General features: G+C 34.6%; 1 protein-coding gene across 2 annotated transcripts in view; it reads right to left on the reverse strand.

Moving 5' to 3' along the window:
* Positions 1-2,145: 2,145 nt before the first annotated feature.
* The window catches only part of LRP11 (LDL receptor related protein 11), a 94,426-nt gene continuing 68,919 nt past the window's right edge, over positions 2,146-27,652 (reverse strand). The window contains exons 6-8 of one of the 2 annotated variants that reach the window (XM_051997927.1): positions 15,255-15,311; positions 9,609-9,707; positions 2,146-4,299 (exon numbers count right to left, since the gene is read on the reverse strand). In XM_051997927.1, coding sequence (XP_051853887.1) covers positions 4,145-4,299; positions 9,609-9,707; positions 15,255-15,311 — 311 coding nt within the window. In that variant the 3' untranslated portion in view covers positions 2,146-4,144. The remainder of the gene's footprint in view (positions 4,300-9,608; positions 9,708-15,254; positions 15,312-27,652) is intronic. The other variant, XM_051997928.1, reaches the window with a different exon arrangement.

Consider the following 27,652-nt stretch of genomic DNA (forward strand, 5'->3'; position numbering starts at 1 on the left):
AGTCCTGACCTTGAGATACAGAGGCTATATGACGCTGGACAGGTCAGTTATTAACTCAGTATTCTAGGCAACTCTTAAAACTATAAGTTAGATGGAATTTAGGCTATGTAAGAACAAAAGATAGCAATAAAATTTTAAATATTTTTTTAAATGAGAGTAAGTTGCAAAGAAGGTGCTGACCTGAATTGATAGGAGTTTCCAATAATAATAATAATAAGTAGCATTGATATGGAGTTTTAATGTCTGCAAAGGGCTTTACAATTTTATTTCATTTGAGAATTATGACAACCATGTAAGGCAAATACTGTTATTACCCTCATCTTTATAGATGAGGAAACTGAGTTAGAGGTTATTATAGCTCAAGGTCATTCAGCTAAAGCATCTGACCTAAGACTTGAACTGAATGCTTCTTGGTTTCAAGTCTAGAGCTCTGTGTACTGTCCTACCACCCTCTCAATAAATCCAGCTAACAAACTTAGGCTCCTTAATTTCTCTTATTTATATCCAATCTATTGTCATTACCTGATTTTTTAAAAAAATATCTCTCATATATTTTCTCTACTTTCCTCAGACATGCTACCACATGGACCTTCCTTATTGCAATAGTCTGCTAGTTAGTCTGCTTCCTTCAAATCTCTACTCATTACAATCCATCCTCCACACAGCATCAAATTAATATTCCAATGGTATATATTTCCCTATATCACTTCCATATTCAATAAATTTCAATGGCTTTCTATTACTTCCAGGATCCAATTTTCACTGTTTAACATTCAAAGCCCTTCACAAACTGGCCTTCTACCTTTCCAGTTTTCTTATATCTTGTCCTCTCTATTTCCTATTCTATACACATGATACTTTATCCCAAGTTGGTGTACGTCCTCTTGTGTCTGAAATATTCTCCCTTCTAGCACATACCTCTTGGACTCCCTTGTTTCCTTCAACACTCAGATAAAATCTCACATTTTACAGTAAGCCTTTCTTGATTCCCCTTAATGCCAGTGCCTTCCCCCTGTTGATTATCTCTATATTATTATGTATAGCTCTTGTTCCTACATTGTTGTGTGCATATTGTTTCCCTATTAAACTGTATTCTCCCAGTTTTTTATTACGTCACAATCAGCCCTTAGCATGTTGCCTGACACATAGTAGGCATTTAATAAATGGTCATTGATTGATGGACATAAAAATGAACTGTAGCAATGAAATCACAAGTTCATTTCCTTTCCTAAATATTTACCAAAGCCTGCCATCTTCAAGATAGTAGGATACTAAAAGAAAAGAAAATGAAAGAACAAAAAGAAATGAGGAAAAGAAAGAAAAGAAGATGAAAAGGAAGAAGAAAAATGAAAGGAATAAGGTATCTATACCATGGAAAGAAAGAAAAGAAGGAAAATAAAGAAGAGAACGCTCTTAAAGTTAGTGGAGAAATATAAATACAAGATAAAGCAAATTGCAGATAATCTGAGAAACCAACAATGCTAAGGAAGTGGCAGCTGAGCCAGGCTTTGAAAGATGCTGATAGATGAGTAATCTGAGTCTCTTTTTGAACCATCTGGCAGTTCCACCTCTTTTTTCCTTTTGTTGTATTACATCCTTGGATTCTTTTAGCCTTTTGATCCGCATAAAAATCTAGAAAATAGGGCAGTTATCCCAGTTTGACATACTTCAGGAATGTCTCTGGCTATAGGTGATTGTGGAAAGAAAGTCCTTGGGGGTGGTTGGGTGGGTGGAAACATACATTCAAGTATTTTCAAGGCTAGATGTAAAAGAGGCTTAGAGAAATCATTAGAAAAAAGGATTTCAATGAGTATTATTTTGAAAATAAGTTTCATTCATGCCTTCTGCCATTATTTTACCAACATTTCTGGCTATACCATTCCTTGGCCCCTTTTCTATGTCAGTCTGATTCTTTAGCACTACAATGATAGGAAAGTAAACAACTAGCTCTTCTCTTGAAGTGAGTTCTATGAAGAAGATGGATTAAGTAAGAGAAAGGGTTTTGATACAAAGTAAAATGGTGGAATATCCTTCCCTGACTTTTTTTTTTAAACCACTCAAATCTCTTGATGCTCTCCAACAACATCAGCATGTCTACATAGTTATCTAATGCTATTTAATTATATATGTTTTAAATAAAAATAATTTTAAAAGACAAGAATAAAATAGGGTTTATTGGAGCAATATTATTTTACATAGACAGTTTATATACCATGGCAATCTTAAAGTTGATTTTAATTCTTTAAGTACAAAAGATGAGCTACAAGAAGATGCATGCCTTATCTGTCTCAATTTTATTGGCTATGGCTATGAATGACATTCTTATACATGAAAATAAATTGCACAACATCATAGATAACATTTATTTTTCTATAAACTGCCCTTGGGAAAAGCTTAATGCTTTGCTAGGTGCTAAAGGTGTAGTTGGCAAATGTTTGAAGTTTCTCAGGAAGCTGAGATGATGTCTTACTTGCACAATATGTTGAAAGATTTGGCCTGAAAATCAAACTCATGGTTGCAGGAATAGCACTGACCTCAGAACTAGTGTTTTGCTTATATTGGGTTATTGTAATTTGATGATTTATCTCTACGAGAATTAAATTCTTTCAATAGAGGGTCAGTTAGACTTGTGTTTTTCAAAAAAATTTTGAAGACTTTCAATAGACATTCATGGACAATTTTGTTTTTGCAATGCATGACAGTCCCAAATGGTATTTCTGCTCAATATGGTAGCTTCTAGGTCATGTCATCCTAGGATTAAATGAGTGCCAGAATCATATAAATCTTTCAAAACCCTGCAGACTAAAAAAGCATGAGTGGCTGAGTCAGCTGACGGCTATGTCTGAAAATGCTAGCAAATTCTGAAATGTGTATATTTGACGTTGAATGGCTGAGTCCATGTTAAAAAATGATATTTTATAGAGCAAAAGAAAATTTAAAAATTAAATTGTAAGAACTTTTATGTTTTACTAAACCAAGGAACTGCAACTATCTAAAATTGCTTGGCGTCTTTGCCACATTTTGCCTGAAAATACACTGAAAATGTTTTCACTTAAATTTAATTTCTTTGATGGACAAAGAATCCTGTGGAAATGTGGTAAATATGCAAATGGCCTTGCTGTGCTTTTAAGGAGAGCAAGGTGTTAGGCATAACAGAGAACTAATGTGGATCACATTAGAAATTCTCAAGAAATGTTAATTATTGAATCAATGACAGGAAATTAAAGTAAGGAAAATGAGCAAATTCTTTCTATAAACCTCTCTCTTTCACCCACCTCCAATTTAATCTCCTGTTTCACCTTTCCTCTTCTCATTCTATGGCCTCTTCTGATCCAAATTCAAAACAAATTCCCAATAATTATTTTGCCCCACTCTCCAGTTTCCCTACCTGCTCAATGATGCTTGAAATTCATTTAATGGGGAACAAAGCCTTTCTTTTGACAAAGAGAAGATTCAAAGTACAGATCTGCAGGAGAGGTAACATGTTGACAAAGTCATACTAAAGCAGTAATGACTGCGAAGAAATTTATTCCTGAGAACAGGTTTTGATGAGGAGTGAGGAGAAGGCATTGAGTATGGGGAGAGGACAGGAAAAATAAAAAAAGGGGAAGCTAGGGATACCCAAAATAATCTTCACTTACTTTTTAGTTGGCCCTGGTTCTCAATATATGTGTACATAACTATGTATCTATATATATGAAAACATATATACATATATACTTATATATGTGTTGTATGAATATACATATATATGTATATGTATATATCAATGGATGAGGTGAAATGCTAACACTGCCACACAATGGCCATCTCCCTGAGCTGCTGTATTGCCTGCATGAACGGATTACATATCTCTATTTTCAGGCACAGCTTACTATAATCAGTCTTTGACTTATATTTTATTTTAATCCCATGAACAACTATAGACATATCAATAGTTATCGAGTACTGTCAGAGAAAGAGATTTTAACTATAGTTAAAAGGAATAAGACTAAAGGTTTTTGGATTTGACGAGGATTTTTTTTTTTTTTTAATATTCTCAGTGCTCTTAGCACAAGTCCAAAAAAATGTGAATTTCTAGAGTCAAACACCTAGATAAATTATCAATGGAAATACCATTCTCAGCCACTAAGAAACATGTTTCTCATAAGTACATCCCATTTATGAGGTAGTCCGATTCCTCAGATGTTATGGGCCGGGCTTTTTTGAGTTTCTGTCTTACCCATCGAAGTCGGCAAGCAATCATGAAGAGGAGCAAAGCGGTGATGGCCAAACCTAGTGCCAGGGGTAAGACTGCGCCTGCAATAAGGTTCAGAAAAGTAGAGAGGGAGTCAGTAACACGTGGGACTGCCTAGTTGGAGATAGGAAAGTCAAGCCTTTTGAACATCTGAAAATGAGCTCTATTTCACTGCTCAAGTTTCCTGACTGTACTTTGTCACAATGATGCTTTCCCAGTTTGCTCTGACCCACTTAGAGAACACTTCTGTGAATAAAATACTGACTGTACTACTATATTTATGGATCAATGCAAAACCACCCTCATTTCTTTAATGTAAGAGAGATTTCTGAATTATTAGCTATATTTGGGCTTTACAAAGGTTATAGGGGATAAGGTAATAGACTTAGGATTTTTTTCCTGGGTGCTGAAGATAACTCTTTCATTGCTAATGCTGGTCAGTGCCTTCAGGGATTCTACTCTCTGTTGGCAAGTATTCAAGGGATCCTAATGTCAATTCAATTATTATTTGGATTACAGGATGAAAAGTCTGGAGCTGGAAGGACCACAGAGGCTATCTAATTCAATCACTTCATTTTGTGACTTGTCCAAGGTCACACAGGTAGGGTCTGCACCTATTTCTCTCACATCAAATGGAAGTCTTTCCATCATATTACACATTCTGTATCTAGTAATTCTTTCCCCCATTTTTTAGTTTTCCTTTTTTTTCATGTACATTAAATTTTTGGGGGAGGAGAGAAAAATCAGAATAAAAGGGGAAAATCTTGAAAGAAAAAAAAAACAGAAGGGAGAAAAAAGTGAACATAGCATGTGCTGATTTACATTCAGCTTCCACCTAGTAATTCTTAAAGCTGTTTAGGAAATAGTTTATTCATTTAATGAAGTTTTCTGGTTGTGAGAATGAAAAAATGTAGTTGGGATCATACATTCTTTGCTTGTCAGTCCAACTTCCCAAATCCAATACTCAACATCACAAGGCTATACAAGGGCCAGTCTTGGTCTTGCTTCTAGCTCACGATAAACTCTTTTTCTTTTGAATTAACACAGAAATAAATATCTATGCCATTCACTCAGCACTTAGAGTATGGGGGCCTTATTTTATTTTTCTTGTATATCTTGCCACCTTCCTTAAGTACATCAAATGCTCCTCAAGAGCAATGACTGTCTTGTGAATCTTTATATCTTTCTGTATAGGACAGCTAAGTGGCAAAGGGGAGTCAAATCTCCAGCCTCAGAAACTTCCCAGCTGTGTGACCCTGGGCAAGTCATTTAACCTTATTTGCCTCAGTTTCCTTACCTGTAAAGTGAGCTGGAAAAGGAAATGGTAAACCACTCCAGTTATCTTTGCTAAGAAAACGCCAAATGAGGTCATGAAGAGTTAGACGTGACTGAACAAGATTTCATAGACTTCTTATTTTTCTCTATCAACTATTCTTAAACTTACAAACTTAAAAATTCCTCCATTAGATTTAGTTTAGAAAGGTACAGTAAGAGCTATTTTTAACTACCAAGGTCTTGCCAGCTGATGCAACCAGAGAACCAACGAACCTACAGCACATGTCTGAACTGGCTTCATGGTAGGTGGGCTAAAAATAGCCATTAAGCATAGAGGCTTGAGCACAGGAAGAGTTCCTACACTTCTTGAGGCACTCAAATTTCATTGGAATCATAAATAATAAAAACTCATATTTACAGCACTTTATGGAGTATTTTCCTTAATAATCCAGTGGGTATGTAGTAATAAATATGACATGTATATAGAAAGTTGTAAAGCACTTTTATTTTTCAAATAAATTTTAAATAAAATTTTTTATTAATCTCTATCAGACAAATATCAATTGATATAAGTATTTCTATTTGCAAAGATAAAAATAAAGATAGATTGCATCAGAAAATGGGAATCTCTATTATTGACAACATGCCCTTTTTCAAAAAATGCATATAATAAATTTAACATGATCATTTTAAAGCTAAACTGCTTGTCTCCAATTATTCTCTTTTCTTTCCTTTCTGTATTTTTAAAAATACGTCATTAAAAATGCTTGTTCCATTCCCAACTACCATCAACTGTCACTGTTGTTGTATTTCAGGCATGTATGACTCTTTGTGACTCCATTTGGGGTTTTTGTGGCAAAGACACTGGAGTAGTTTGTCATTTTCTTTTCCAGCTCACTTTTATAGGTAAGGAAACGGAAGCAAACAGGGTTATATGATTTGCTCAGAGTCATATATCTAATAAGAGTCTAAGACTGGATTTCAGTTTAGTAAGATGAGTCTTTCTGACTCTATCCATTGTACCATCCAGCTGCCCAACCCCCTGATCAATGTCACACATAAATAGAAATACCTTCTTATGACAAATTTGTATAGCAAAACAAATCTACATATTGGCCATGTTCAAAAATATACACATAAATGTCTATAATATTTTTATATCATTCTGCATTTTGTGTCCATCATCCATCCCCCTGTCAAAAGTAGGTAGAATATTACATCATTGTTCCCTGGAACCATGTTGTTCATTGTATTGTTCTGGTTTTAAGAGTTACAAAAACATTTACCAACTTAAGTTCATTTGACCTTTTTTTTTTTCTTTTGAGAGGCAATCAGATTTAAGTGACTTGCCCAGGTTCACACAGCTAACAAATGTCAATTTTGTTGACATTTTGCAGTTGGGTAAACTGAGGCAGATGGGTTAAGCACAGGGTGAAACAGTTAGTACATGTCTGAGACTGGATTTGAAGTGATCTTCCTGACTCCAGGTACAGCTCTCTATCTACTGTGGCATCTAGTTGCCTCAAGATGGATAGGGAACTTGGAATTATGGTTAGAGGTGAGTAGGGAACCTACTATGAAGTCAAGAAAACCTGTCATTAAGTCTATGTGACACCTGACAGACCACTTAACCCTTCATTTAACCTCTAGGCAATGATTTAAGACTATAAAGTTTGCATTAGCTAAGGAAGCTTCCTTACTGGAGAGTTTCTTATATCAATGAAATCACAGGGGGAATGTCCTGTCCCCATTATTATGTTGTCAGGCATTATATTAGGGATTAAAAATAGCAGAGTGAAATAGCTCCTTCTCTCATTCTCTTAACTGGGGGAGACTCCAAATATAGGACAGTTCTTCTTCAGGGTAGATCAGGTTAGTTATCCCAAGGACACAGCTACTAAGAACATGGCAGTCCCAACTGTCCTTAAGGTCTCTTAGCAGTTAAATTCTCAGTGTCTAGGAGCCTGGAAGTTGTATGGGTGGGGCAACTGGCAAGGTTTGGTGACTCTCCATTTTACAGGAGGAATTATAATTAATGACCCCAATCCATCCAAGTTGAGTAGACTAGTTTATCTAGTTAGAGCAGTGGAGGGTTGGGAAGGAGAGAGTAGGGGAGGGGGTGAAATAGACTGAAGAGTCTGGGTTTCTTTCCTCAAGGAAGGGGATAGGGAATCAGTGGGAAGGCTTAGCAGGAAGGCTGGATGTGTGAGGGGGAGAGCTTTCCAAAGTCCTGAAGGACTTCAGTTTGGGATCGGGATCTTGACAGGCAGGCATGCTGGCTGGCTGGGATGGGCAAGGGGTAATAGAAGGGAATGATCACAGTGCCTGCTTCCTGAATGGAGAGGAGGTCTTGGGGTAAGGAGTCAGGAGCTGCAGATTCCCCACTGATAATTCAGGTAACTTAGATACTGAATTCACATGTATCAAAATGAGAAAGTTATGTAGGGAAATCCACTTAGTGACAGTAAAACAGAGGTGATTGGAAAAAAACCTTTCTGATTTGCCAAATCAGAATTGAAAGACCATTCCTTAATATGAAAGAAAGTGAAATCTCACAGAATGTTTGAGTCAGAACTTCTTCATGTGAATTTTAGTGAAAATGATTCTAGATTGAATTCTGTAGTAGAATGAAAGTTTCTGAAGGATATGAATTACTTTTTTGTTTTGAAGTAATTCATATCCCTCAGAAACTTTCATTCTACTACAGAATACAATCTGGAATATATATATGTAATATTGCATATAATAGGTGATTAATAAATGCTTTTAGGATTGAATTCTCAGGATCTAGTGGCCAGCTAGAAATACAGTTTACTTACTTTTCAACTTGTACAAATTGAAAACTAAAATGTTCTTACTCCTCCCTACTAAAGCAAACCAAGTTATTTTTTAGTGACCTCCTGTGAAATTAAATTCTACTTGTCAGTCACTTGGCAGCTGAGGAAATATTTTTTGTTCTCAAACTATGCCATCAACTGCAGATGACCTAATTTCTCCTACTCTAAATTAAAGAGGATTTTATTTTGTATTTTGAAAGCAAAATGCTTTTGTTCATTGATTTGTGAGGAAGGGGGTAAAAAAATGCTCATTGTGAAAATTTAAAAGATGAACTTTTTAGAGCTCATTTCTATCTAGTTTAGTCAATACATATATATCATTGATAATCTAATACTCTAAACCCAAGGTGAAAGTAATATTTTCTTAATTAGTCAGTCTACAAACTTGACACCATATCATTTTCTTCCTCTTCTTTTCCTCATTTGTAAATTAATGATCTCTCTTCACTTAGAGCATTACAAAATATTAGGATTATATTATCCAGGAAGAATCACTTAACTTTTCTGAACTTCTATAAAAATATGGGGGGAGGAATCTAAATTGGAGCTTAAAAGGGCAACAGAGGCTAACCCTTTTATTTTAAAGAAGTGGAAATTGAGGCCCAGAGAAACAAAGGGAATTGCCTAAGATCACATAAAGAAGGAGCAGCAGGCATGCTACTGAGCTCTAGTCCTCCTTTTCCAAATCAGTCTCTTAACAATGAACCATTCTTCTAGCTCTTGCATCCTAACTCTGTGCTAATATCCTAGCTAACAATCATAGTCTTCTATAATTTTATAATTTAGAAGGCATTTGTACTACTTCACAGGTAGTGCAAATATTATGATCACTATCTTACAAATGAGAAAATTGAGACTTAGAGGGGTGGAATTCTAGCTTCCTGAAAGGTTAGTAGTCTCCTTAAGTACACAATATAATTCATATTTCTATAACGTTTTCATGCTTGTGTTTTCCTCATAGCTAACATTTCATTTACATAAGGCTTTAAGGTCTGCATAGGGATTTAGATCTATTATCTCATTTCATATTCAGAATAACCCTGTGAGGTAGGTAGTGCAAGTACTATTCCAGTTTTACAGATAAGGAAATACAGGCTCTCAGAGCTGAGGGGAAATTTGTTCACAATCATTCAGTCAGTAAGTATCTGAAACTAGGTTTGAACCCAGGTTTCCTGACTTTAGGTTCTATAAAGTGTTATGAAGATATGAGTGTGAACTACTGTTTTTTGCTAAAATGCAGATATTATAATATTTCTTACCTGTTTCGGGGATTGGATGTTCTCCTATTCGATTACTCTTTGACTCAGGAATATAATTTCCTTTTTTCTGGTTTATATCTTTCCCTGTGGAGCTACTATCTGGGGAAAATTAAAAAAAAAAAGACATAAATGCATTCAATTGAAGTGGTACAAGAAACAGATTGATTACTATCCTTTCCTACCCTTAATTCCCCAACTTCTAACCATTTTGGAAAAAGAGAAAAAAAATTATCAATGGAAATATGAGGTCAGGTCTCAAACTCACCTAAACAAGCCAGTATTCTTTTGTTTTTTGAATTTATTTTTGACCTTTGAGTTCAATTGATGTTCTGTGATTATTATTGCAAGGCAGCTGGACTTTGGCAAGTAAGACCTGAGTTCCAATCCTGCCTCCATTTATTAGTTGTGTGGCTTTGAACAAGTCATAAGCTTTTTCAGCCTCATACTTCTTATCTATAAAATGAGGATAATAGTAGCACTATTTCCCTTCAAAGTTGATACCTGTAAATCTCTTTGTAGATCTTAAACCTTATAGAAATGTCAGTTATGTCCATGTAACTTATAATCATGAATAGCTAGAATTTTCATAGGACTTTTTACATTTCAAATGATTTCATATATACCTTTTTATTTTAATGATTTAATTAAGATGGCCCAGAAATTTGGTATTTTCTTGACTGAATTTTCCTTTTTTAGTTCACTCTGATTTATCAGAGAATCTTTTCCTCTATGATTTTAATTCCCATTAATTCTAACATGACTTAGTAAATTTGAGAGTGAGGAACAAATCTCCAATTGATAAAAATCAACATTTTGATTTAATAATTTGTTTATCCATTACTCAACAATGCCTTTCAACTACAAAGAGGAGATATAAAATGCAACAGAAATAAAATTGCGGGATTTCCCTTCATATCTGCAGGGGCCAAAATTATACTGCTTTATTACTTCATCAATATGATGGCCATCTCTCTTTTCACATATAGACTCATCTTCCTGAGTTCAAATCTTGCCTCATACACTTCCTAGTTGAGTGACTAGGGGCAAGTCACTTCATCTGGTTTTCCTCACTTTCTTTATCTATAAAATGAACAGGAGAAGAAATGGAAAACTGCACCAGTATCCTTGCCAAGAAAATCCCAAATGGGGTCACAAAGAGTGACATTATTGAAATGATTGAACAAGGACAACATTATATGCACTAAGCTCTGGGAATACAAAGACAAAAAAATTGAGAAAAACTACTATCCTCACAAAGATTATATTCTATTAGCAAAGATACATGTGTATAAGTATATGCAGAATAAGTGTATACAAGGCAAATACAAAATAAACACAAGGCAATTAGATAAAAGTTAGGAAGGGAGGGCCTAGCAATTGGGGGGATGAGGAAAAGCTTCATAAAGAAAGTGATACTTGAGCTGTATCTTAAAGGAAAAGAGAGAGTCTTTGAAAGAGAGCATTCCCAGGTAAGATACAAGGTCAGCGTGAAGACATAGACACAAGAGTTGGGGTATTGTATGTAAGAAGTAAAGAGCCAGTTTATTTGACTGGATTGTCAAGTGAAGAAAAGGAAGTAATGTAAAATGAGGCTGGAAAAAAGCCAGGTCTTTTTTGTGAAGGACTTTAAAAGCCAAACAGAAGACTAAATGTTTTCTCCTAGAAGTAATGGGTACTTTATTGAGAAGAACAGTGATAAGATCAGGTCTGTGCTTAAAACTCACTTGGGCTTGTTTAAGGAGAATGAATTGTAATGGGGAGAGACTTCAGGCATGAAGACAAATTTAAAGTTTTTTGCAACCGTCTAGAAAAAAAAGTAATGAGGTCCTCAATGAAAGGGGATAGTTGTATGGATAGAGAGGAGTTGGTTATGAGAAGTTTGGATGTAGAAATGACAAGAATTGGCAAATAATTAGAAAAATGAAGTGAGGGAGATCAATGAATCAAATATAATATAAGGATTATGAACCAGGAAAACCATAAAAATACTGGTACTTTCAACAGAGGAGAATGGTTTGGTAGAAGGGTACGTTTGTAGAAGAAAATAATGAGTTCAGTTTTAGACATAATGAGTTTAAGATGTTTTGGGCATAACCAATGGATTGTCGATGATGTGGGACTACGGGTCAGGAGAAAAATTAGCATTGGATATTGCGAGAAATTAATATTTCTCTCTTGTATTTAATAACCAATTATTACATTAGGACCAAGGTTTTTCTCTTTTTCTACTTCCTTGTCCAGAAACTAACAGTATGGGAAATCTCTCTTAAAATTTTAGCCAGGCCAAGATCTAATCAGATGCAAGAAATTCTAAGTTTGGGGTAATGGGTATATGTATTCCTGCTCATTGTGTTTGCTCAGACAGGTTTTGGGGTAAGCTGACTCTCCCTTTTGTTAAGACAGATGATATGAAAATTAGCATCTGACTAAGATTTGAATGACCCGAATCACATATCCCAATACTCTCATTTTAACATAGCTCACTTCCCATTGTGTTAACCAGTCAGAGTTGATTTGGTACCTTTTAGGACTACCTACTCTTTGAAGGATATATAAAATGTGAATCCACTGTCATAAGGGCTCTTTAGTCTAAGAGAGATGGCCAAATAACTGTCCTTTTATTAATAAACCTGCTGGCCTAAGTACAGAAAGGGATAAGAACATTATTATTATTAATGAGCATTACAACAACAGCATAGGCAAGTAAATAAATTTGTAAGCAAATTTGAGTTTAGTATAGTTTTAACAGAATTTTGAGTGTCATGTAAATGTTTTCATAGTTGTAGAGGTGACCAAAAGAATTTAGTTGGGCAATGAGATGGATGATGACAGTTCCAATGATCTTGTGATGAAGAGAGTCATTTACATCCAGAGAGAGGACTGTGGGAACTGAATATGGATCACAACATAACATTCTCACTCTTTTTGTTGTTGTTCACTTGCATTTTGTTTCCTTACTCATTTTCTTTCCTTTTTGATATGATTTTTCTTGTGTAACAAGAGAATTTTATAAATATGTTTACATATATTGGATTTAACATACATTTTAACATGAAAAACATATATTGGATTGTTTGCCATGTGGGGGGATTGAGAGGATGGAGCGGAAAATCTGAAACACAAGGTCAATGTTGAAAAATTATCTGTGCCTATGTTTTGACAATAAAAAGCTTAAAAAAATAGAATTGTTCTGAGAATAAAGCATAAATTCAAAAAGAAAAAAAGAAAAAAGAATAAGATTTAGTTGGGAAAAATATTTTTGTGTTCATCTTTAATACTTGAGGGTATGTATATGTGTATCTAGTAATCAACACACATGTATGAGATCCTACAATTGAAGTAATATTCAATGTCAAGAAAAGATTATAATTCAATTAGAATATATATTTTTAAATGACTAGGTCTCCTCAATTGGACATCACCTAAGTTGGAAATATAGAGAGTATTTACATATTCAGTTCTACTGTTGATTATCAAGGAAGCTTAAACTTATTCTGTTTCTGACCAGTGTCTGTTTTCTTGACTCCTCCTTTGGCAATCTGGTTGCCCACTGCTCCTGCAAGGACTCACCATATTACTATGAGACTTGATTTGGATACCTGATCTTCATAGACCACTATAGCTCATAAATCTCCAGCCTGAGACATCTACTAGTCTCAGTTTTTCCATTAACAGGGATTATAGATGTATATCACTATGCTTGAAAGGATAACTTTCTTTGAGAATTGTAAATGACTTTGTTGAGAAACTGCCTTGAAATCTTATTGTAAAGTCAATAATGGAATGGAGAATGACAAAGGTTAAAATAGCTCTAATGGCCCTGGGAAAATGTTAGTTTTAATGTCTCTCCAGTGGTAATATTTTATTGGCATTGAAGGTAAAGGCCTACAAATATATTTTTATGAAATATGATAGTTATTTTGAAAGGTTAAAGTATCTCAGCTATGGAAACAGTTGAAAAGAGTGTGTTTACATTGAATTGTTGTGTTACTATGCTTGAAATACCTGTTGGAAGGTTTGATTAATGATGTTCCTTGAGGACTAAGAAGAAAACAGGAGATTTCTATAGGTCTCTAATTATACCATGGGAAGAAAGGAAAAACAGAGAAGAGGATCCTAACCTGACCCTCTATTAATTCCTTGCTTTTCCTCCCCAACCATGTTTTCCTAACTTTGCAATAACCTAATCTTTAGTCAATCCTGAAAAAAAGTAGTAAAAATAGGATTGATGCCCCTAGAAAGCCTTTACTTTGAGAAATCAGTTATGAATATGTGATTTTGAGTCTTTTTGTTTTGGGGGAATAAGAGTTTATTAAATCCTGAAATGATGAGGACTTAATGGTAAATAAGAAGTAGGTCAGCATTAGAAACACAATCTTCACTTGTAGGATGTCTGGACAAATTTACTTATCCACATAAAGCAGAAAAATAACTTGTCAACAGGCCAGGCCTAGAGTTGGGAGGTCCCAAATTCAAATCTGGTCTCAAAAATTGGTTTGCTTTGTGTCTTTGGGCAAGTCATTTAACTGCCTCATTTGTAAAGTGATCTGGAGAAGGAAATGGCCAACCACTCCAGTGGCAACTCTTCCTTTCTACTCCTCACTTCTTAAGTTCCCAGCTATCTTTTCAAGTCATATTCAAAGGTTACCTCTGAAGTGGTAATGAACTTCTCTATGAGCCCTTACAAAATACATTTTTGTACCTCTCCAATTCATTTATCATGAAATATTAAGTAAAAAGGTAGCCAAGAAAACCCCAAACAGCGTCACAAAGTCAGATGTGACTGGAGCAACTGAACATTTATTCTGTGTGTGCTAATCTTGATCATTAGCCTGGTTTTAAGTCACTTGAGGGTAGGATTCTTCTTTATGTCCTATATTGCCAGGCAGCTTTCCCTTGTTTTTCTCCCTTAGTCCTCTTAACCCACTGTTTCAACTTGCACTGAAAAAACCAACAATTTATTTCAGATTCATAGCCTGATTTTCCTATTTTGAAAGTAGAAGTATCAAAATGAGAGAATGAATTCTCCAGAAGCTCCACTTAGAACAGACTATTTACAGAGTGATTAGAATCAGGATCTTAGTAATTTAACATCCTATAATTGTCCTCGGCAAGTTCAAGCATTTGAATCCTAGGTGGGCTAAAACAATTAAATCCAACTCCCTTTTGAATCCTCATTACTTCCTCCCTTAGGATTAAAGGGACATTTACAATGGAATCATTTTCAGACTCCTTTCAGCCCTCGGCATAAATCTGGCATTCTCTGTGTGAGTGTGCTGATAGGGTCTGGCCATGGCCTACTTGGCAAGACAAGTTTGTCATCTGGATAAACTCTACTTGGTGGAATCCAGTCACTGTGGATCTTGAACCTGACACTCTGAAATCTCAGAAAGAGCTGGGGCCCCAGCATTAGTGTTACAGATTATATTTCCCACTCATTTGCTTCTGATAGAAATAGAAACCCAGGGAAGCTGCTACCTCATTATCTCTCTAAACAGCAGAAGAAAGTATTTTTCTTCACATGGTCTCTCCTTCCTTAGTCCAACTCCCTACCCCCACCCACCCTTACTTCCCTCACCTTCTCCCACTGATCTCCCAAATTATTTTTGGTCACATTAATAACAAGGAATTGAAAGAAGATCAAACCTGGCTCAGAGTTGGAACGGATTGATGGCTCTGTTGAAGTCTGCTGGGAAACTGCTCCTGTTTAACAAAAGAACAATTGGCTTAAGAAAGGGACACTAGGACAATGATGATCTGTTTTTGAAGTCTCTTTTTATATCTGACACAGTAGCAAAGGATTGGATTGTCTAAGGAATCCAGTCACAAGCCAATGGATATGCAATCTTTTCATAGTCTTGAATATACATGGCTTGGAAGGAAGCCAGTCAATTCTAGAGGGTCAATATTTTGTTTGATTGTTAGGAGGCATGATATGGATTAGCCAGCAAAGGAAACTAGGAGATGAGTAGGAGGAGAGCCAGGAAAGGATAGTGTCATAAAACTCAGAGAAATTTGTGCTCCTCAGTGCCATATGTAATACAGTCTAAAGTCAAGAACAAGGAGGGGAGAGAAGGAAAAAAGGGAAAAAATTTACATGATAACTTTATTATATATTTAAAATAGGAAGCTGTATGTAATAGATTTGGAGTTTTCATGTAGTTTTTTTCTTTGCTATTATGGAAATGCTTGCTTTATTTCATAAATTAAAAATAAAGAAAATTTTTTAAAAGAAAAAAACAAGAATAAATAGGAAAAGAACATCATATATGATAATCAAGGTATCAATGGTAACCTTGGAAAATGCAATTTCAGTTGAGTGATTCAAACAAGTCAAATGGGAAAGTATAGAATACAAGAGATATAGCTAGATCAAAACTTCTTAAATTTTGCATTGCATGTAATTAAATGTGGAGGTTGCAAAATATTTGGCAACAGTGGAACCTTTCTGGAAGTGCAGCAACCAAAAATTGATTCAAAATCAAATGCATAATGATTATGAGATGTTTCTGGCAGGTTTGTCCCTGTTGTATTGTGCAATTTCAATGCAACCTTGGTTCTGAACACACAACATGCACACTGAGCACTGTGCCTGCCCTCATGCCATGCAATGCCAACAAATATTGCCAGAAAGACTTTGGCTCAGATTTGAAACCAAGTTGTGTAGAAATTTCTCAAGTGAAAAGGGGTCATGAGTGTGAAAATTTTAAGAAACCCTGACCTAGAAATAACTTATGAAAAAGACCTGGAGATTTTAATGGAATGGTAAATTTGCCTTAGTTATGGTAGGCAAAAAAGCTAATGTTATTTTAGGTTACATTAGGAGAAGCACAGAATTTAGAATATGGAGGTGACCATCTAGAATGGTTACTGATGTTGAATCATTTTTTGTGTCCCCATTTGGGGTTTTCTCGGCAAAGATACTGCAGTGGTTTGCCATTTTGTTTGCTAGCTCATTTTACAAAGAAGGAAACCGAGGCAAACAGGGTTAAGTGATTTGTCCAAGGTCTCACAACTAGTAAGTTTCTGGGGTCAGACTCAGGAAGGTGAGTCTTCTGATTCCAGGCCCATCTATCACAGCACCTAGAAGTTCACAAATTGGTGTTCACCCCAACGAAGTCAACTAGGATAGTGATAGTCATATCAAGTTGTGGGAATTTATGATGTTAATTTTGTAGGAAAGAAAATTTAGGAGGAATTTGATAATTACCTTCAAATATCTGAAGGGTTGTCACATGGAGAATAGATTAGATTTGGGCTATTTATTCCAGAGGAGAGAAGTAAGAGCACAAAGTGGGCATTGAAAAAGGCAGATTTTAAATTCATATGAGGTAAAACTTTCTAAAAATTATCCAAAAGTTGAATGAACTTCCTAGGGGTAGTTCTTCCAACACTGAAGACTCTAATAGGAGACTGGATTGCCATTTATTGGAAATGTTATTGAGGGGAATTTATATTCAGGTACAAGCTCAGCAGAAAAATTTTGGATTTGTTCATATCCTGACTGTGCTATTTATTACTTCTATGATCTTGAAAGTCACTTCCCAATCTTTGCACTTTCATTTCCTTAATTGTAGAATGAGTCTGGTTTATACAAGGTGATCTCTGATACTAAATTTGTATAATTTTATAATATTTTCTTGAGGATTAGTCTTCTAAATTTGTAAGATCAAGCTTTTTTTTTTTTTTTTTTTTTTTTTTGAGGCAAACTGAATTAAATGACTTGCCCAGGATCACATACCAAGTAAGTGTCAGAGGTCATAGTTGAACTAGGATCCTTGTGACTCCAGGACTCATACTCCATCTATTGCACCACCTAACTGCCTCCAGCTTATGATTTTAAGAGACCAACCAGGAAGTTAAAAGTAAGACTGATTCAAAAAAGAGTATCTGTAGTACTATAAGAAATATCTTTGGATGCTAAATATCTTTCATCTAAATCCTCTAATTTTCAGAATCCAGCAAGAGGAAATTATAATTATAGAGATTTTTAAAAATATTTGGATCATTTCTGGTCCTGATTCACCTAGATAAATGAGATTATGGTGTATATGTTTTTACTCCGAACAGGATTTATAATCTTAGAGAGTTTTTTAAAGTACTTCAAATTTAAGTGATTTGCCCAGGGTCACAGAGACAGTGAGTCAGATTCAAACCCTGAGGCCTGGATAAAGTTAGAAGTTAGATTCAGACGCTGATTCTAGGTTCTTTGTCCACTATACCAAGGTACCTCTCAGGGACCTATCAAGGGAAATAACAATGCGTACAAAGAAAATAGCAAAGCATATTCACAGATTTAGAGCTGGAAAGGACAATTTTTATTGTTGTTATTGTTCAGCTGTTTCCTTGGTTCTTTGTGATTGCTTTTAGGGTTTTCTGGGCAAAGATACTGGAACAACTTGCCACTTACACATGAGGGAAACAGGCAAAATGGAGTTAAGTGACTTGCCTATTCATAGAGAGCTCAATCCAAATGGTTCTCTCATCAACACTAGGGAGGCTCTGAGTTCGTCTTTTCACTTTCACACTCATATTTGGGCATCCTCCTAAGCATTTATTTTAGTAATAGCTTTATAAAAGGAGCATATAAGCAGAACTGGTTTTATGGAGATGGAAATCAGTAATGTGCAAAAACATCCTACAGAGGCTATAGAAATCTCATAAATCAGAAGGCCAGATGGATTATCTGAAACTGCTGAATCCTCTGTAGATCCTTGGAACTCAGTCCTGGACTACCTTCTAAGAGTTAACCTGCAATGGAACTCTTTGCTTATCTTTCCAAAGTGAATTGTGAATGAGGTCACACAGCTGTGGCCACAAGCTCTATTTTCTAAAATAATGGAACAGGAATAAAAGTCAAGAGCCCCAAAATACCAAAGCATTTCTCATAACTCTTTCATTTTTTTTAAGGTGGCTTAACTACCTAATTTTCCCACTCAGGAGAAAAATAGATAACAAATCACAAGCATTTATTAAAACCCTTATGATGTATTTGAAATTGTTGGGGATAGAAAGATTAAAAATGAGTCAAATGCTAGAGTTATCTTCCTGGTTTGTCATCTCTTCCCTTTAACATTTTAGGAGTGTTTGTGATATGGTTGATGAATCAGCATAGGAACCAGAGGAGTGATTAGACATGTAGGAGTAGAACTACAATGGAAGACATTCCAAAAAGTCCCAGAGAAGAGAGATTATAAAGGAGGAGAGGATGGTAAACAGTTTTAAATGCAGTAAAGAAGTCAAGAAGGATAAAGACTGAGAAAAGACTATCAGATGTGGTGATTCAGAGGTCATTGGGAAACTTTGGAGATGATGATCCCAGAAAATAGGTGATTCAAAAAATATCAGCTGCAAAAGTACAGAATAACGGAGGCACAGTTTCAATATGGTCCAAATGAAAAAGATCTTTCTTTTTATTTTTCATTTTTTTGATATTAAACTTATTTTCAATAAACAAAAAAATCTATTTTTTTCTCCCTCCTACCCCATCACCCACACTGGAAAAGAAAAAAGAAAAGAAAAACTTGTATGACAAATATGCATAGTCAAGGAAAACAAATTCCATTATTGTGTCCCAAAAATATCTCATTCTACACCCTGAATCCATCACTTTTCTGTCAGGAAGTGGGTAAAATGTACTGGTCCTTTGGAATCAATGAGTATTTCAAAATGAGAAACATTTATTAAATACCTACTATGTACTATGCTAGCACAGGATTATTCATTGTGTTTATCAGAGTTCTTTAGTTTTTCAAAGTTGAAAACAGGGCATTCTTATGGAAGAACTTCTGGCTCACCTAAATATCCCAGACCTAAATTAGCCTTCAACTTTTCTTTAATGTATATTACTAAAAGTAAATTATTTTGTCTTCACCAAAGTCCCAGATTTATTTTTTGTGTTCTCAAATAAAAAGAATAATTTAAGGCAATTATTTTGCTTCTTTGCTTCAGTCATACTTTTAAAGGTGAATAAGCAAAAAACAAACAAAAGTGCCAAGGTCATTTTTCAGTGGCTGCTAATTTGCTTGGCTGATGATTCTGTTAGAAGAAATATAGTTATCCTTTCTACATCGAGACTTTCCCCATCATGGTTTTGATATATCTCAGGTTAGCATGAGAAATTAAATGGGATTTTTTTGGGGGAGTTTTGCAGAAGCCACATAAAGGCCAGCAGATGACACAGAAAATATTTAGAAATTTTAAAAAAGCATAGAAATATAATAGTATTGTATAATAACATTTTTTATCTTTTGATACTATAATAACAATTCTCTGGTAGGAAGGGAAGACCAAACATTTTTACATGGATTTTCCAGATTGAGCACACATCCCTTTCTTCTTGCTCCTAAGAATTTCATCCCCTTTACCCCATTTGGAAAGAATAATTGTAAAGACATAGAAGTACTTTCCCTCTTTTTCCTAGTCACAGGCTGCCCCTAAGGAATTCACCCAATATTTTCTGAGCACCAGCTATCTGGATTAGCCCCAAGGAAGGTACAAAAGAGGGAGTGAGACACATCTCTCTTCCCTCAAGGAATTTACAATCTACTTATTCCATCAGTAACTGCATGAATGAGTAAAAACTGGATTCTTGAAGTAAAGTGTTTCCATTTTCTTTATAACCACAAAGAAGTAATTCAAGCAACATTGAAATACCCTTGACCATCGCAATGTCACACTAAAATAATTGATGGTAACCTGCACTTGACTGAGACAGGATTTCTGGGCTGAATTACTGAGTACAATTTTAGACTCCTTATTGACCAAAGAGATTAAATGAGATAATGTGTGTAAAACAATTTGTAAATCTTAAAGCAACTACAAAGATAGCAGCGATTATGATTTTGATAGGTAATGTACTAAAGTGGCCAGAGCTGGCTAATTAGTATTTGGAAGTCCTGGTTTCAAGTCTCACCTCTGACACATATTGGCTGTGTGACCTTGAATAAATCACTTCTCAATGACTCAGAACTTTCTAAGTTATAAAGGAGTTGCTGGTGTGCATTGATTTGGGGAGGGGAATTTTCTTCATCAAAAATTCCTTCTATCCTTTCAGCGACAGGTTGGTTTCAGGCAATGTGATTATTCTTATTAGAATCTGATAACAGAGCACTGGGACTGAAGTCAGGGAGACCCACCTTCCTGAATTCAAACCCAGTTTACTGGCTGTATGCTCCTAGGCAAGTCACTCAATCCTGTTTGCCTCAGTTTCCATCTGTAAAATGAGCTGGAGAAGGAAATGATAAACCATTCCAGAATTTTTGCAAAGAAAATCTTGAATAGGGTCATGAAGAATTTGACATGACTGAAATGATTCAATGACAACAATAAATGAGAAATAATGGTATTGACTTTTAGCACTGTGTGTTCTACCATCATTCATTGATAAGTTACATTTCAAAACAATAAAATCAATAAGAAAGTGCTCTCTTTAGATAGCACTTTTTTTTTTGCTAAGTTAGTACAAGTAATCTTAATTACCATATTGTTTTATTGTACTGGAAATATTATTTGAGTTTTATTGTAAAATAACTTCTGGTAAAAGTTCTTTTGACTAGTTATCATATTTTAGTATTAGCCAGCTTTAAAAAATAGTTTACCAGTTTACCAGAGTGTAGAGTCAGTGTTATAGTTAATATTTATATAGTTATTTAAGATTTGCAAAATAACTTCCAAATATTATTTCATTTTTATCCTCATAATCACCTTGGGAAATAAGTGCTATTCTCATTCCAATTTTATTGACAAAGAAACTTAGGATCAAGTAACTTGCTTCAGAATCTCACAGCTGGTCTTATTTAATCTCATCTAAGGTCATATTTGAACTCAGGTTTTCCTAACAATAAGCCCAGCACTCTATGCACTGCACCATTGACCTGCCTTCTAATAGACTACTTGTAAGACTTTTATTGAATTAATTTTATTACCAATGTGCCCTCAGGGGAAGAGAGCAACCAATAAAAGTCTAACAATTTTGATAAATTTTGGGGGGCTTATCTACAAGGCTATTTATAGAGTTATCTTTTTATGGCATCAGAATGCTGGTGACATTCTGTTTTTTGACAAAATGAAAGCATCATTTTGTCCCAAAACAAGGGATGAATCAGTGAATCTTACTATCTCTTCATTAGAAACAAAAATGGCTTTCCACCTCTCACCCTGAAAAGTGATAAATTCTTATGATAAATTATTTTTAAATTCAGAGAAAACAAGAACTCATTTTGCTTTCTACTCCTTAGAGCCCAGAGTTGAGTTATGCAAAGCAGTAAATGCCTAATATTGGCACCTGTTGATTATGATTGATTAAATTACAATTGTTCACAACACATTATCAATAAGTTAGAATATGATGCTTAGATCTTAACAGAATATGATGTGCACTTTCCTTAAAACAAACTTGGGAAAAGACTGTCTTTCTTTTAGCAAAAAAAAAATCAATTTCTTTCACAGTGATAAATGAATTGGTTTTGATTTGGTCATTTATCTCCTTGAGAACTAAAATGCTTTTTTGCTAAAATGGAGAGACAATAATTCCAATACTTTAAATCAGGAATTATGAGCACCACAAAGTGTTTGTCAAATTCCTGTAAGTTAAATCTTCCTTTCTCAGAAATAACACACATACATACACACACAACTATATAACTATAATTTATTGACAAGAGAACAGGAAACTATGATGATAAGAATGAACGGACAAAATCTTATAGCTAATTAAGTTGCAAAAAATATACAATGGACAAACTATCTTGTCAGGATGAACTCTCTTAAGCCATATGCATGGTATGTAATTTACTCTTATTGCCTCTAAGTTTTAGTACTTTTCTGTGTCATAGACCTTCTAGGCAGTCTGGAAAAGCCCTCATCCCTTCTTAATGTTTTAAATATATAAAATACACAGTGATAAATTGAAATCCAATTACCAAAACATTAAAAATAAACAGCCTGGAGTTTTATTCTTAGGCTAGAGTTTATAGCACTTTAAGGTTTCCAAAGCAAAACACAGATCCTGAACTAAGAAACTTTGCTTTTATGCTGTTAAACAGCTGAACTAATGAAACTTAGAAAGAATTTGCCACTCAACATATAAATTTTGTCTCAATCTCTTAAATAAGGTTATATAGAATTGCATTTGAAAAGGACAAAGTTAATCAAGTTACAAATGAAAAAAGTGTCAATTTTGTGTATATATAAAATGGATCCTAGTTGTCTCAGTGATCAGGTTTCTTTTCCCTTGATCGGGTCAGATAAAAAGAGTTAATGACACAGACTATATAATATGTGGCATCTACTGCTATACAGTGAAGTCCTGCCTTTTCACAGAGAGTAAACACAAGACAGCCTAGACAATCAAAGGGCTTTATCTAGTAACAATAGAACTTTATTTTACTTTTAATTTATGCTCTCAGATTTTCTGGTATTTATGCTGTACATATACCAATAAACGAAAGAAAAATACCTAATTTCTTGAGACAGATCTAAGACTCTCCAAGGCTTTTCAGGTCATTTGTTGGGCATATTGTATATATGTATATATAATAACCAGGAGATACTGGTTAGAATAGATAGCATCTGAGCTCCCAGAATCAGAATCCCAGAATTTCAGAATTGAAAGGAAACTATTTAATTATGTCTGTATCTGATCAAGGACCCTTCCTGCAAAATACAGAGCCAAATACTTGGCTGCAAGACTTTTTATAAAGAAATAACCTATATTCTCTCAAAGCATCCAATTCTATCACTTCTGTACAGCTTTAATTATTAAGAAGTTTTTCCTTATGCCAAAGCTAAATTCTGTCATTTTGGTATTTTCCCTTATGTTGCTTGAGGTATGTCTAATGTACTTTCCATTTGAGATAGCTCAGTTATTAGGTATCTATTAGGTATCCTCTCTCCTTCATACTAAATATTGCCAGTTTCTTCAAAAGATCCCTATATAGAATAGACCTGAAATCCTTCCTTGCAGCTGCTCCATATAACATTAATATCCTTTTTAAAAGTGGTATCCTGGTCTGAACACAATACTTTATTTTTTTCTCATTTAATTTTTGAAATTTTTAGATTCACATTTTCCCCTCTCCCACCTCTTCACTGAGAAAACTAGAATCACCAAAATTCCTTTAAAAACATATAAAGTCAAACAAGACAAATTCCTGCATTTTCAGTGTGAAAAACAAACAAAAAAGTGATCTGTATTCTGAGTGCCTCAGGAGCTAAGAAGCATATTTTATCTTGAGTCCTCTAGATCTGTCATAGTATAACACTTAAGATATGGTATGATGGGGCAGCTAGTTGGTGCAGTGGATAGAACACCAACCCTGAAGTCAGGAGGACCTGAGTTCAAATGTGATCTCAGATACTTAACACTTCCTAGCTGTGTGACCCCAGGCAAGTCACTTAACCCCAATTGCCTCAGCAAAAAAAACAAAACAACAAAAAAAAACCATGGTATGACTAAGGCAGAATATAGAGAGATGACCATTAATTTAGTCCTGAAAAAATTCTCTTAAGGCAGTTTAAAATCTCATTCATTTTTCTTGGCTGCTATTTAACACTTATGTCTTATATGTGTATGTGTATTCTCTCTGAGTGTATAGACACATAGCATATAACATTGATGTATTTGTACTTGCAGTCCACTAAAGCCCCCAAATCTTTTTCAGATGAGCTAATATCTAATTATGCCTCCATGATATGACATTTATGAAACTGATCTTTTGAACCCAAGTAGAAGATTGTATTTATATTTTCCCCTATTGTATTTCTTTCTTTCTTTTTTTTTTTTTAAACAAATTTGGCCCAGTGTTCTACCTTGACAAGATTATTTTGGATCCTGACTCTGTGATCCAGGGTTTAGCTTTATTTCATTAGTAAGTATGCCTTTTCTTTTTTCGTCAAATTTTCTGATAAAAATATTAAATAGTACCAGACCAAGAACAAATTCCTAGGGCACAACTGACTTCCAAATTGACACTGAAACTTTAATGGCTGTATCAACTTTCAGATTCTATAATAAAATGATCTTTGAATCTACCAACCTTCACCTTATACCTAGTCATTCAGAGAAATGGATCAAAAGAGAAAACAAATTACTATTACCAGGATACTTTACTTTTAATTTTTAAACGTAGGTATAGCTTCTTCATTTATTACATTAGAGTAATTGGGATTGATGATCAACCCACATCTCAGAATTCTACTTAATTAGGTAGCGTGGGGAGCAGACTGATGATCTTCAAATGAAGATTTACCATTAAATAATTAAATTAAACAGTAACAATCTAAGGGTTTTAAACCATAATATATTTAGTGAGAGCTAGCTTAATGTAGAAATAGTTCTGTAATATTTGTCTTGGGATCAGGAGAGATGTAGCTTCAAATTCCCTAAATTACACTTATTGGATGTGTGGCCATGATTAAATCACTTAAACTTTTTGGCCTCAATTTCCTAATCTATAAAATGAGGATAAAGGATAACAATGCTTGCAATACTTACCTTACAGATTTATTGTGAGGAAGTTCAAATGTAATGTGCATTTGATTTAGTATTTCTATTCTGTAAGTTTTTCCCTTCCCTAACTTTGTAAAGGAATTTTGAAATTCAAGCCTTGTCATTTGTACTCAAAAGTATCCCTAAGCTTTGTATATAAAAGTTTTGGCATTCATTGTAGAAAAAAAGAATGAATTGAGTTGGCAAGTGAACAACTAAGGTCATATTGCAGAATTACGGAGTCTCAGAGTTGGAAGATATCCCTTAACCAGATGCCTTGCCCCAAATTCCTGACAAATGGTCACCCATGGAGGGAGAACCACCTGCATTCTTAATAACAGTTCTGTTGAAATGATGTTATTTACAACCTCTGAAAATTGCCTCTCTGCAACTTCTACTCATTATTCTCAAATCTGTTCTCTAACCCCAGAACAAGTATAATCTCTGTTCGATATGCCAGTTTTTCATATGTTTATAGGCTGCTATGACATCAGCAAGAGTAGCTATGTAGTGGAGTTGAGAGAGTTCTGGGCTGGGAGTCAGAAAAACTCATTTTCATGAGTTCAAATCTGGCTTCAGATACTAAATTTGTGACCCTGGGCAAGTTACTTAGCCCTGTTTTCCTCAGTTTCCTCATCTGTAAAATTAACTGGAGAAGAAAAGGGCAAACTATTCCAATATCTTTGTCAAGAAAATCCCAAATGGTGTCATTGAGTCATATATGACTAAGAAATGACTTGACAATAACAACAAAATGATATTTCCCCTAAATTTTCCAAGCCAAATATCTTCAGTTCCTTCAACAAATCCTATGCACATTTTTAGTTCTTTCCTGGGCATCTTTCTCTGGGCAAATGTTAGTTAAGAACCTTTCCTAAAAGTGGTATAATACTAAACACTAATATTATGTAAATGGGTCTGATCAGAATAGATTATCATCTTCCATATTATGTTAACACAGGTTAATATCATGTTAGCAGTTTTTTTGGTAGTATTCCTTCACATGCGATTGACACATACAGAAATTACAATATCTTCTGTGTGCTCCAAGTAGAGAATTAGGAGATAGTATGAATATGGATATTGTATTTATTTAATATTTATATATATTTAATATTTTCTTTACTGACTTAAAAAAAGATTCTGCTTCCTCTTTTCCCCCTGTAAACATCTTTGATGTGTACCCTTTTGTATTTATAAAACTGATGAAAATAAACCCTAATGTTTATGAAAATGCCATTATTCAGATGCAGTTGCCCAAGACAAGCAGTACTCAGGATGCAAAAATAGCTTAATTTATGTAAGTCTCACTTTGTTCATCTATAAAATAAGGATCCTGGCCTTAATAACCTCTAAAATGACTTCTGGCTTTAAGATTCAGAGAGAAAGAGTCTATGATCTCAGTTTACAAAAACCCAAAAACCCAAACAAATAAAAAACCTCATATCCAAAAACAACAACAAAAGGATGTTCTATATTCAATGTATATATTTTCTAAGCCACTTTAATCTCTAAAGAGGGTTAAAAAATTTATACTTAACATGAATAATGATGAATACATTTATAAATATGAGCAGAAATGGTACAGTTCGTATTCTTGAACGATGAAACCATTATATTAATTGAAACACTAACAAAAGGCAGAATTTTTTGGCAGTATCATGATATTTGAATAGTATAAATAGACAAATTTTTTTATACAATCACAAAACTTTTGAGCTGAATGAGACCATTGAGATCTTGCCAGTTCCCTAATTTTATAACTGACGAAACTATTGGGAAAATCAAATTTTTCTGAGGCATAAGCACAGATTTGAAATGAATCATCCATGTAGAGAAAACTTGAGGAAGATATTTATATAATCATTTGACAAGGAGATGGATAAAATGAAATAGAGAAAAATGCCAGTATATGTTAGTTCATAGGACCATAACGTAGAAGGGTCTGAGTTAGTCTCTTTTCTTATAAATGTGCACCCAGAACTCCCCTGGAAATTTCTAGGGACTCCAAGGACTTGAGCACTTATTGCTTGGGGGCTTTTGGAGATAATAAACGTTCTGGCTTCTTCTGGATAAGTGGTTGCCTAGAGCTGAAAGGATTTTGCAAATCCTGAGGAGTCATTTGGTAGTGATTCATATGACTCTAGTGAGGGTAGAGAAAGATGGATATCAGGATGACCTTGTCTATATGGCAACTGACACAGCGGGTTACATACACAAGGTGAATTTGCACTAGGTTCATAACTTCCTTTGCTCTTTCTGTGTTTTTGTTTTGTTTTTTTCCTTTTCTGATCTCTTGTGAATGAGTATATTGAGATGGCTGTTACCATGAAACTCAGAATTGAATGGAGGCATTGGTTTGGTACCTTGTAACTACTTTAACAATCTGGATAGGAGGGCCAGTGCTAAGCAGAAGCACAATGTAAAATGCCTAATCCACAATACTTATTACTACTTTATGTTTTGACACACTTAAGTATCAATCTTCCAGAAGATTATAACAGTAGTTAAAAGTTAAGTTATTGAATCCTTTTAATTTGTTTAATCCTGTTTC

This window comes from Antechinus flavipes, chromosome 4 (genome assembly GCF_016432865.1).
Source record: "Antechinus flavipes isolate AdamAnt ecotype Samford, QLD, Australia chromosome 4, AdamAnt_v2, whole genome shotgun sequence".
Lineage (NCBI taxonomy): Eukaryota > Metazoa > Chordata > Mammalia > Dasyuromorphia > Dasyuridae > Antechinus > Antechinus flavipes.